At 34.6% G+C, this 13,091-nt stretch overlaps 1 protein-coding gene across 1 annotated transcript; it reads right to left on the bottom strand.

Annotated features, from left to right (window-relative positions):
• Positions 1–1,968: 1,968 nt before the first annotated feature.
• LOC111692174 lies at positions 1,969–5,721 on the bottom strand. Its single transcript, XM_023455984.1, has 2 exons — positions 2,240–5,721; positions 1,969–2,180 (listed from the first exon to the last, which is right to left on the bottom strand). Exon 1 carries the CDS (start codon positions 5,552–5,554, stop codon positions 2,822–2,824), a length of 2,733 nt encoding a protein of 910 aa, XP_023311752.1. The 5' UTR covers positions 5,555–5,721; the 3' UTR covers positions 1,969–2,180; positions 2,240–2,821.
• Between the last annotated feature and the right edge of the window lie 7,370 nt (positions 5,722–13,091).

Below are 13,091 nucleotides of genomic sequence, written 5' to 3'. Positions count from 1 at the left end.
TATATCTATTTATTGGCATAAAGTAGGTGTAATACATGATGTATATGGGATAGTTATTTAACATCATATTCGAACTGTTGCTGAAAGTTCTTTATAACATAAAGTACAAAATTTTATATGCATTCCACAAATCCAGCAGACTTCCACATGGGCGCAAGGTAGAAAAATAACGTTTCGTTCTCGCTTTCGACATATTCGACAAACCTTTTCAGGCGGTCCCCAGCATTCGTCCTCAGGAACGGAATTTGGCATTACTTCGATTGGCTTCCTACCAGACATTACGCTCTCTTTAAAAGCGCCTATTGCTACACTTCACTATGATATACTGAAGAATAATTGGACATCTAATGATTAAATTTACAGAACAAAAGTTGTGTTTTTAATTCCTTTGTTTCCTGATAGCAACTTGAATATTATACAATGGAGGTGGTAGGGTTGTAATTCTTGAAGTAGCTGCGCTACTGAACCGTATGTTGTTGATACCAGTCAATCTGGAGGACTGTGGCAAAAATGTGGAGTTTGTGCTGTTTTCGCTACATTAACCATAATACTTTTGAATGATTTTTGCAATACTCTTCAGTATTAATACAATTGTGCCAGTTTGATCATTGCAATTTGACCAATTTCAAGGTTTTTCTAAATTCCGATTCGTACCCGTACGATAACTTGAATGTGGATTTTTCAAAGAATTGTTATGCCATCCTGTATGACATGTATGCTCAATTTCAACATTCATACTATCAGAAGGATAGCGAGCCTTTTCTAACTACATATACGTACAAGTATATGGCTCCTCTGGTAGTCGTCGATTGTTCCTGTCAGAATGAGGTTCTAAAGTCGGGAACTGTGGACATTAGACTGGAATTCGGTACTAATGACAATATCCCGAAGGAGACCGCAGCCTATTGTCTTATAATTCACGATAGGATCGTGTACTATAACCCTCTGACGAGCATAGTTCGCACTTATTAGCATCAGCAGCTATGTACATAATCGACTTGCAGGGATTTCAATACAAAAAAGAATTGGCTTTCACGTGCAAGGAAATTTCCATTTTTAACATTAACGACAAATCCTGTGTGAATAGAATAGTCAAGCCCAAGATTCCCTATAAACATCTCAGGGAGAGTGTAAAAATCCAAATCGACTGGACTGTGAATCACGTACACGGTCTTAGATGGTCGTCATCGTGGGATAATTTACCGTACAGTGGACTCGGAGATTTCATATCCGATAGTGTGTTAGACGAGGATCAGCCTGTCCTCGTGAAAGGAATGGAGAAAAAGAGATGGCTGGAGCCTCATTTACCTAATAATATTATTATTGACTTGGAGCCGTATGGCTGTAGTAGAATAAAAGATTTAATGTTATCTAGCTTAAAATTTCATTGTAATAGACATAAAATTAATAATTTACGCTGCACTAGGCAGAATGTATATGCTATATATAAATGGTATATTGTTAATAGAGATAAGCTTGATGATTGTATTTATTTATTTTAAATAAAGTGGAAAAATATTGCTGAACTCTGTGTGTTTCATTTCTCGAATAGTGAGTGGGGTGGGGTGGGGAGAGAGAAGTAGTGGAGGGAGAGAGGGGAGTGAGACGCTAAACGCGCGTCTGATAATATAAATCCAATTCAGTGTGTTAGTAGTAGCAGTAGCAGCAATGAGTGAGCATAAAGTTATAACAGTTAGTGAATTATTAAAGGGAGAATTATGCACATGCAAAATGTGCACCGTCCCACCATATGTATGGGATATACTAAAGACAAATAAAGTGGAGGAGGAGAAGGAGGAGAAAGATGTACCTATAAAACTAATTCCATTTCGGGAAATATTAAAAGGTATGTTAACGTTTGTTCAATATTTAATATTGTTTTTTTATTATTACTTAAAATTAAAGAGAAATAAAACAAATATAAAAATATATAAATTTATTAATTAAATAATACATATTTTTCCTTAATATATAATATATTTACAAAAAACAATATCTATGTACAATACAATAACAAAAAAAATATTTACAAATAATATTTATGTAACATATATAATGTCTGAGAATAATCTCCAACTAATTTTGATGGCCATTTGCTGCTGTCTGGGCCAGATGACCATCCAACACCTTGACCATTGGTACCCTTGGAGACGTTCTCCTGGAGCCATACCATCAGCTGCCTATGTGTTTCATTAGTTTTTACATTTAATTTAAAAATTAAATTATTTTCTTTAATTACCCGGTGCAAAGTTTCCAAAAAATTATATTGAGTAAAGTAGGCGGCCTCACAAACGGCCTTATCTATTGACCAATCGATTTCTTTGTAATTTAGAAAAATATTTTTTGCCGAGAAACATTGACTATGTCGATCAACCAATGACGGATCACCGTTGACCAATAATTTTTCCAAATAATACCGATTAAATGAATTTAATATTGGATAATGACTCTTTATAATTTGACGTAAAATATCGAGGCTAATATGAGACATATATTCCTTTTGGAAAATATTTTGCAGTTGTTCGATAAATATATCATATTGAAGTTTTTTGGCAAAGATTTTTTTCATCAACCCGATGTTACATTTATCACGCAAAGCTAGCCAATATATTACACGGTCGGGAATCACGATTTTTTCCAGAATTTTGTCAATTAATTGAAAATTATCGTCAAAAATGGCTTTTTGAAGGAAATCTTCGTAAGTCTTTTGTGAAATTTTAACAAGTTCGTATTGCAATTGAATGTCTAAGTCGGCCATCGCGAACAACGGTAGAAAGACAAATGATGTCAACGTTTACTATATCGCGCTATTTATTTCGACTTAGAACTCCATGGGAGTGGTCGAACAAGTCGCTGCTTGTTGGAAATTATATCCCCACGGGATCGTGTCTGTGGTGACGTAATTTATTATGCGCTTGTCATCGTACGGACTGAGAGCCAATTTATTTTGTTTAATTGTATATAAATCGTGATGTTTGGAACGTATAAGTCTCTGCTCTTTAACCAGTGTGTTTTGATTAAATAGGCAATTCGTGAAATCTTCGAAAGTAATGTGTTTTACGGCTGATCGAGTAAGTCCTTTGATACGCATATTTGAGGGTTTTCCCTCGACTTTATACGAGTACATTTTAGCTCTGAGCCCGGCATACTCGGTAACTATTCTCCCACAGCTTTCATCTTTCATAAGACCTAGTACTTTTTTGTTGACGCGAGGCATACCGTACGCATTATCTTCGGGGTAGTCTGATGTATCAAACAGCTGGATGTCTCTCTTCATGCTCTCGTAAATGTCAATGTCCGTGAATTCGTATATTAAACTGTCAGTGTCCGTGTACAATAATTTAGCCTGATTGCCGAAATTTTGTTTAATATAATCGTAATGGAAATCGTAAAGTATAATTTTGGAAAGGTCCAGAATACTAAATCCAACATAAATCGGCTTGTTGAACTTAATTTTGAGTCTGTTCATCTCTACTATAACCATGTCTTCATCGAAAATTGTTAAACTGTGAAAATTTGGTTTCGCGATCAAATTTTTTGCCCCATATCGACCCTCCCATTGTGTGACCAGTTTAACGTCTTTATGTTTTCGCACATTTTCCATGGTTTTACCAAAGACAGAATTATTCATTAATTTATAGAAATTTTTCTCAAATTCGTTAGTCGCCTGTTTCCGTAAATCCGTATTTAAATTTATGTATTTTTGTAACCAAGCCGATTGGTTGAATTTAAGAATTTTGTGTACTTTAGTAATCTTTAATCCCCGCTCAATACACCGTTTCAATTGTCTGTAATGGATAACGTAACCGGTTTTCGAAAAAAGTGTTGTCAGTAATTTTGATTGTTTGCCTCCTGGGGGAACCATTTGTTCCGGGCACAGGGGTAAGTCTTTGTGGAGTTCATGAAGTTCGGGCGGGTACTCAATGTCCACTTCTAAAATATAACCGATTTCAGCATCATCTGCTAAATCGGTTATATTCAAGTTGTAGAATTGATCGACGGGTACCCACTCGAATCCCCCGGTTGGAAGGGGAAGAGACATCGCCGCGCCGTATAAGTTATTTACATCATAGTACATGATGTACTTATCGGGTTCGTCCGGATTGTATGCCTCACCCATGTACTTGTTGTTAGCCTTTGAGTACCGGTTCGACACTTGGGCTACGCCACCTCGGATCCCCTTCTCAATCATCAAAACTTTGTCAATGTCCGTCAGTAATTCTAATGTCTGTTTAGTAATTTTGAGCATGGAATCAAAGGCCAGACCGGGGGAGGTGTAATAATGTAAAGGATCAAGACCGTAAGTTTTTAGACAATTTTCACGGAAATTTTCGAAAATATCAGCCAAAAGTAGAACGTCAGTTTTCAGGTACAAGTCCGAATATTCCCCCAAATTTTGAATATTAAATGTATTCCAGACATTTGTAGCGTGCTCGTACTCGCTGTCTGAAATAGCTTCGTCAGTCAGTTTACTATAAAAATCGTCTTTAGTCGGTAATGTCGTGTCATTTAATTTTTCCCACGAATTTAGATAATCGTAAGGAAAAACACCTTTCCTCGTCAAAAGGCGGAAAGTCTCCTCCGAATCACAATGAGATTTAGTGATTCTTTTTTGGCTGTCGTCGAGGTATGAGGCCAATTTTTCAATTTTGTCAGCCATAAACCGGAAAGAATCTATAAATCTCAATTTGATTCTGGTATCCTTTACGTCTTTTGTGAAGGAAATATATTTTTCCTTATTTATTGGTAAAAGTGAAATGTTGCCCTCAAATGACGTAGCCAAGTGACGTATGATTAAGTGACTGTCGTAAGAAGACAAGCAATGAAAAACGACCGGTATAACGTGACTGTCTGTATAATTTAAGTTACAAGAATTATGACAAGGCCCCCGGTAGACCGAATTTAGATGTGAATGATCCATAATTTTGATATCGAAACTGGTAAACGGTTTTTCGCAAATGTGACAAAATTTCGCGTTGTCATGTTCGAATTTTTGCGCGGCAGTCAAAGGCTCCATGGGCTTCGGGTGAGATAGGATGTTATTCACCTCGTCGGCAATATGTTCAAGTTCCCGGACGAACCACTCCTGGCAATCACTACCCCGATACAATTTAAAACGCGAGAGACTATCATCATATGAACATTTAAGATAATAGGCGACACTAAACGCGGTATGTTTTTGTACATTTTGAGTATTTAAATTTAGATCATTGTTCTCGTCACACGGTTCCAAAATGCATTCAAAATCTGCATAAACGGCGAACGGTACCCTCTCTTTAAAACGATAATTTTTAAACTGTAAAAATTTTTCTTGCTCACCTGGTAGTTCTACTTTGCAAGTATTTGTTTTATAATTGCAATATATTATGTGATCATCTAAAAGACGCTGCTCTGTGAAATGATTAAGACAACGATTGCAGATGTGTTTTTTAGTCTTATGTTTAGATATTTGTTTGGATAATAAACGCGACATGTTTTTTATCCACGCAAAGTGATAAACAGGTGCTTCATCGTCATCGTTGTCGCTGTCTTGAACCGAATATGCCGGGACCATTAGTAAATTTATAACTCGTTTGCTATCGTTTTTACTCAAGCATACCGGTAGGACTTCCTTCTTATCAATGCCGTACACATTAATTGCCAAGTTATTTAGACGCTCTAATTTTGGAATTTGTTTCAAAGTTATAGGAAATTCTATGCCGTCAAATTTTAATATGTCACGAAAATCGGGATATGACGAAATTCTAGCTGTATCTCTTTTAGCTGGATGTAGAGCAGAGACTATGCTCCATAAAACACAATATTCATCATCATTCTTTACGTTAACAACACACGTTTTGTTTTTAATAAACTCGGGCATCTCAACGTACGTTGACGAGCCCACGGTAATCGGTGAATAATTATTTATATTTACACGTAACCCGATAATTTCCAACAAAGTCCAGCCGCTATTACGATGTTCAAAGTTTTCTAGTTTGTGTAGTATAGGCTGAACAACATTGTCTTCCCACCACTGTTTTATATTTGTACTGCGGTCAATAATTTCGTTTTTTGTCCCGAATGATTTTAAATCTACTTCCCCGTCATTTAATTTTACGAAATTTCCTTCAAAAACTAAATTTACTTTAATTAACGAGTCTTTTAAAGCATTCTTCGCTTTTATAGAAAAACTACGAAATGATTTTTTTAGAAACTGTTTAGGTTCCTTGAGACTAACGTTCACGATGATTCCCGACCGCACACGACTCTTGAAGCACGATTTCACATCTTGCCACACCAAATTCTTCTTGTTGGGACGCACTACCGAACCTCCGGACACTTTATTTTTAATTTTCAGTTGTTTTAGCTGTTCACGATAATATTTCAGCACCGCCAAATTGTTTTCCAAACGGAATATATTCTCGTTCTTATCAATCTTGTGAATTTTAATTTTGATGGCCTCGTTTAATACGCCGATATTTTTATTTATAATTTTGATATGTCTGTTGATCTCGTCATCGGTCTTCAACAGAGTCAACGATTTTTTGGTCAGTTTAATAATTTTACAGCTGACATCACACACGGTCTCGGCAACTGACATTTTGTATTTCAATAAAAAAAGTTTAACACGACTTTGAAAAGCAAACAAAACAATCACGTGCACTCGAACAAATTTCGAAAGCAAATGAGACCTTTTCACGAGTCCACAGGCTTTTATAGTCGACGCGTTCGGCTATTTCCGGTTATAACCGGTTATTTCCGGTTATATCCAGTTTTGCATCAAAAGCCTCTGAAACGCTGGACAGATAAAGCCATTGCACAACATTATGCAACATTATGAAATATTTCATCACCCGCTAATCTACAAGTTCCCACGCTAGGAGCACAGCTACATGTTGAAACTTGTTTAAAAGCCAGACAAAATTCCAAGAAAAGGGTAATAAATCATGTATTTGTTTACATAACGGTAATATAAACAACGCTTTGGTCACGTATTTTCCAAGAAATACATCTATATATCAATTTCCGAGAAAAAATTATGGCGCATACCGCCTTTGAAGTTTGTTTACATAACTGCTTAAAAGCCCGACAAAATTCCAAGAAAAAGGTAATAAATCATACATTTGTTTACATAACTGTAATAAAAACAACACCTGTGCCGGAAATGGTGATGACGTCATCATTGTTTTCCAAGAACGTGAGTCATGCCAACCTCTACAATAAAAAATAGCTGTTATAATTTTTTCAAATAGGTCAAATGTGAAATCCATTTAAAACATACCTTTCGGTGGACACCCTGTATATGGATACTCTAATAATAGCATAAACTAACCTTTCCCAACTGATATTTATACGTAAATATTCGATTGTCGGTGTAATATTATTTTATGTGATAATAATGATATGATCAAAATTTGTTTACTTTATAGTCACGTTCTCATATGAAGCTGGAGAAATATGTTTGTTTACATTAGAAAATAAAACTTTTATGCATCCAAGAGAGTATCAAAGCAAACGTTAAAACAGAACAACTCATATGTGTTGATTTGACATGGGATTTATTTTTTGAAATAATATTTTTGTCATGAGTAATTTTAGTAGATTTTTATCTGAAGCCTCCGCTTTTGTTTATATTAACATCTTATCTGGTATTAATCATACACAGCTGTGACCATATTCCAGGAAAGTTACATCATCATGTTGTTATCTTCAACCCACGCGCGCGCGCTCGTTTCTTATATTTTCTACCTTATAACAAAAAGATTGATACCAAGAGGCCGTCACCGCTGCCGCCGCCGCCGCCCCTCGCAGCCCGCTGCCGGCTTCCAGCATCGCTGGCCGTATCCGGCCGCCTGCTCTCCCCGCTATGACGCAGGCATCCCGCTGCCTCCCCGCACGCCTGCATCCCGCTGCGTCCCCGCACGCCTGCATCCCGCTGCTACCCCACACGCCGGCACCCCGCTGCCGCCCCACGTTCCTGCCCCCCGCTGCCCCCCGCCGCTGCTTATGCACGCACCTGGTGCCGCCTTTGACGTCACGCTCCTCGATGCCGACCTCCTGGTCATTGCCGATGACGGACCCCGGCTTCTTCTTCTTCAATCCAGATCCCCCACCCCCGCACCTCACTGACACTTCTTCAGCGTGACCTTGGAGCTGCTGCTGGAGACCTGGTGTCGGCTCCGGATGGCGGCAGCCCGGTGGCAGCCTGGAGTGACCTTGAAGTGCGTTGGTTCTCTCCTAGAACAACTACTACACGGACAGGACAAGATGTATATATGAGAAACGAGGAAACCAATATTGACATAGAAAAACTCAAAGAAGAATTAAGAAAAGAAATGGAAAATTGGAAAAATTTACAGGTACAAATGGGACAGAATAGGATAGTTACACTGGTCAAAATTTGACACATAAATTTGATGGACGGATAAATAAGATACACCCAGTGGTATTCATGAAGATGATCAAACTTGAGCTAAAATACGTAGAAGATATTGATGAAATCAAAGAACTGATTAGAGAAAATATGGAAAGAGAAGGAGCAATATGGTTCGAAGGAAAAGAGCATGAAATTAAAAGTGTGGGTGAATTTGAGAGAAAGTTTTTGGGTTATTTTTGGGGAGATTATGCACAAAACAGAGATAGAGAGAAATTATATTTTGGAAAGTATACCGAGTCTAAAAATAATGCATTATCACGGTATGCGTTACAGTTATATGCCACAGCAAAATATTTGACACCTCCAATGCCTGAACAAGAAATTGTACTTCATATATCGCGACATTTTAAACATAAAATATCAGAGAGTTTAGCTATACATAATATAACTGACATGGATCAATTGTGTGTATATTTAAATCGCATAGAACAGAATACAAATAACACATATGCACAACAAAAGATTTCTAATCCTACACGAAATATAAACAGACAAACAGAACATAATACACTAGATACGAATTACAGGCAAAATTTTAATTATACAACAGGAGAAAGATACAACAATCCACAAAGAATATCACATAATAATAATAGGCAAAATTTTAATCAATGTAACAATAATCGTAATTTTAATCATGTTAATAGAAATTATACAAACAATAACTATACAAGTCGCAATGAAAATTATAATCAAGGTTTCAATCGACAAGGCAATGGCTATGAGCCAAATCAATATAATAATCAGAATAATTAGCTTTAGGCAAAATTACAATAACAGACAGTATCGTAACAGGGATAACGTTCAAAATAATGTACACAATTTTAATCACAGGTCAAACAATAATGATAGGGACAATACAAATACCAGACGAGTCAATTTTCAGCGTTATGATAGACCAAGTGTAGAAAGTAGTCGTACACATTTGTAGTTATGAACATCCCAGAGAGTATATCAGAGACGAAAATAATCTGGAAAATAATATAAATAATCAATTAATTTATATAGTAGGTAAATTTGATAATTATGAATAAACATGTTAGTTGATACAGTATTCGAGGCTTCATTAATAAAAGAAGTATTTATCAAAGATAATATAGGGTTAAAAAAGAAAATTGTTAAAATTCCAAAGATAAATATAATAGGAGTAAACAGTAAAAGATTATACGAGGCAAGCAAAATGGTAAATATCTCTATCGATCTAAATGGATTAAATGTAATAGTATCATTATTAGTAGTACCAAGTATTGAATGTGATGTAATATTGGGTAACGAAGAATTAGAAAAAAATAAGTCAATCATAGATTATGGAAATAAAATAATAAATATAAAGGGAAATATTATAAAGTTTAATAATGAAGTTAAAAATAAAGAAAAGAAATTAGAAGCAATGAGTGAGAATGATGATATGTATGATTGTAGGAGAATATGTGAGGTGAAAGAAAGTGTAAATAAGAATAAATATGAATTATATAATGAATATGAAAGTAAGTTGATGAGGAATATGGTTGATGAAAAGGAAAATGAAGAAGATATTAAAATGAATATTATGCAAATAGATTGTGATGATAAAAATAAAAATAGTGTAATAAGAGTTATTAAGTATGTATGAAAAGTTGATTAAGAAAAAAACACGAGTTGCTGCTAATTTCGTCCATAGATTGGAAGTTACAAATTTAAATAATTTCAGAGTTAAGACATACCCAATTCCATATCGTTACAAGAATGAGGTACAAAGAGAAATTACAAATTTATTAAAAAATAATATTATATCACGAAGCAATACACAGTACATAAATCCGCTAGTAATTGTGAAAAAGAAAGATGGAGATATACGTTTATGTTTGGATGCCCGGAATATCAATAAATATACTGTTCCACAGTATGAGGCTCCGTTAGCGATAGATGCCATATTTGGAAGGATAACAAACCATAGATTATTTTCTAAAATATATTTGAAACACAGCTTTTGATTAATACCACTACATGAAAATAGTAGAAAATATACGGGATTCATGATTGATGGCGAAGTATTTCACTTCAATGTTGTACCATTTGGTCTGCAGTCTACTTGTGCTTCACTTGTAAGAGCAGTTCATCAAATTTTAAATAAATATGATGCATTTGTAACACATTATATTGATGACATTCTAATTTATTCACAAAATGAAGAACAACACTTGAAACATCTTAATACAGTTTTGAACGAATTGGACCAAGCAGGGTTAAAGATTAATTTAAAGATATGCCAATTTTTTAAAACAGAAGTAATATATTTAGGATATAGAATCAATTCAACAGGAATTGAAATGGATGAGGATAGAGTAGAAGCAATTCAAAATTATATAATTCCACACAATTTAAAAACGTTAAGAGGTTTTTTGAGTTTAGTAAATTATTTTTCTTCATACCTCGGTCGAAAGTACGTACTTTCGTCCCTAATAGCAGGGACGAAAGTTTAACATTTACTCCCTGTGAGAAGTACACGCGCGCCCTCTATAACGGCGGGAGGAAAGAATTTCTCATGCGTATTTATACTCGTAACTAGGGACTATTTATTATGTCGCTATAACAAATTGTTAACCGCTGTCATTACTGTTGCTACCTCTAAAAGTCAATTCAATAACCCAGCAAAAATGAACAATACGTTGTCATCTGTTGAATCCATAGATGAAGAAGATGTTATACGAAATTTCGATGCAGAAGCGCGATTGATAATAAATACAGATACGTTGCCAAAGAAGTCTGTTGATCGATACAATCTTGTTTACGACTCGTACAAAAAGTGGCAGATAGAACACAAAACTTCACTGTCAAACTATGAAGAAAGTAATTTGATTGTGTATTTTAAGGACCTAACTAAAAAATTAAAGCCATCAACGATATGGAGTGTTTGGTCAATTTAAAAAAAAACATTGAATTCAAGAGACAATGTTAACATAAATAATTTTCTTAACTTGAAAGTTTTAGTCAAAAATAACTCTAAAGGTTACAAACCGAAAAAGTCCTTGGTATTGAAATGGGATGAAATTTTAAAATTTATTAACAATGCACCAGACTATGTTTACTTAGCTTCAAAGGTTAGTATTTATATTAATTTTTAATTATTGCTTAGTGTTTTATCTTTTTAATGCATACTTTAATTAATAATAATCAACTCATCATGACATGTAAATCTATTTCTATAATAATTGCAGGTTATTTTCATTTTTGGCATATGTGGAGCTTTTAGATGTGATGAGCTTACGAAACTTAAAATCCAAGATGTAGAAAACAACGGTAATAAGTATCTTGTTTCTATTCATAACTCGAAGAATGACATGCCTCGACTGAGGCCTGATGATCGATTTACTGATAAATTTTTTATCCAGTATCATAAAGGGAAGTGTCAACGTCAAGTTATTGGCAAGAATAAAATTGGGGAGACACCTCAAATTATAGCTGCATACTTAAACTTGGAAAATCCAAAACAGTCATTGCTTTCGTAGAACGGGTGCAACGCTTTTGTCTAACTCAGGAGCAAGCACTACCATGCTTAAACAACTAGGTGGATGGAAGTCAATTACAGTAGCACAAGATTACTTTTTTATTTATTTAATTAGATTGTAGATATATCCTATCATTTACTAATTGTATAAATACATAAAAATTTAATACTCTGTTAAATATTCAGATACTACACATTTTTATTTTAATATCTTACCTATAAATGATTTAATTATTTACAGGTTACATCGAAAATTCGTTCAAAAATAGAGAAAAAATTTATGAATGTATTACTAATGCTACTGTATCTAATGATCATCTGAATCCACAACCATCGACTAGTAAAATTATTCTAGTGGCACAGTAACTGCAAATAAAAATTTGAAATCAACTGGACAAGATGTTAATTCCGATGATTTTTCTGATGATTTTATAATAAATGAAGATGATCTGGTAACAATTGATAAATTAAATCAGTTAACAACACCGGAACCTCCAATAACCTCGATTACAACACGGACAAAAACAAAAGTACTAACAGAATATAATAAGCAATCAACTCCAACTCATTTTACGACAAAACCACCAATTTCAGTCTTTGCTAAAAAACAAGAAAATGAACCATTGTTATCTACAAATTTTAATTTGAATAATCAAATTATGAATTATCAAAACTGTATATTTAGTGGAGATATTATTTCTAACTGCTCTAATATCAAGTATGAAAACTGTATTTTTATGGAAGTATTATTAATAATTGTGATCATTCAAGTGAAAATGAAAACGATAAAAAACGCAATAAGAGTTTTTAGCTTATAATATGTTTCGTTTTATGAAATTTATAATAAATAATATAATATGTTAAACTAATGAAAATAAGCACATCTTTGATAAAATGGAATTAATTTATTTTTAAAAAATATGACAAGACTTGACTCTTCGAATGTATATGATGCCTGTCCCCACGACCAGCAGCACTCGCTTCGCTCGTGCCGCAAATGTCGTGGCAGGCATCAAAAACATGCTTATCAACATTTAAAGTTAAAAAAAGTAAAATTAGTAACGTACTTTCGAAGAAAAATCGTATACACTACACGTGCCAAAAGTTGAAATCTCGGTCCTGCTCGTCATGACGCGCAGGGCCGTGAAAATTTAACTTTCGGCCCTTGTGGTGTAATATACTATTAAA

This window comes from Anoplophora glabripennis, unplaced genomic scaffold (genome assembly GCF_000390285.2).
Source record: "Anoplophora glabripennis isolate ALB-LARVAE unplaced genomic scaffold, Agla_2.0 scaffold1032, whole genome shotgun sequence".
Taxonomy (NCBI): domain Eukaryota; kingdom Metazoa; phylum Arthropoda; class Insecta; order Coleoptera; family Cerambycidae; genus Anoplophora; species Anoplophora glabripennis.
Note: the sequence above shows the minus strand (reverse complement) of the source record. Positions and strands in the feature narration are given on the sequence as shown.

Excerpts from the sequence above, each read along its gene's own strand:
- LOC111692174 (XM_023455984.1), bottom strand. The coding sequence starts at position 5,554 with ATGGTCCCGGCATATTCGGTTCAAGACAGCGACAACGATGACGATGAA.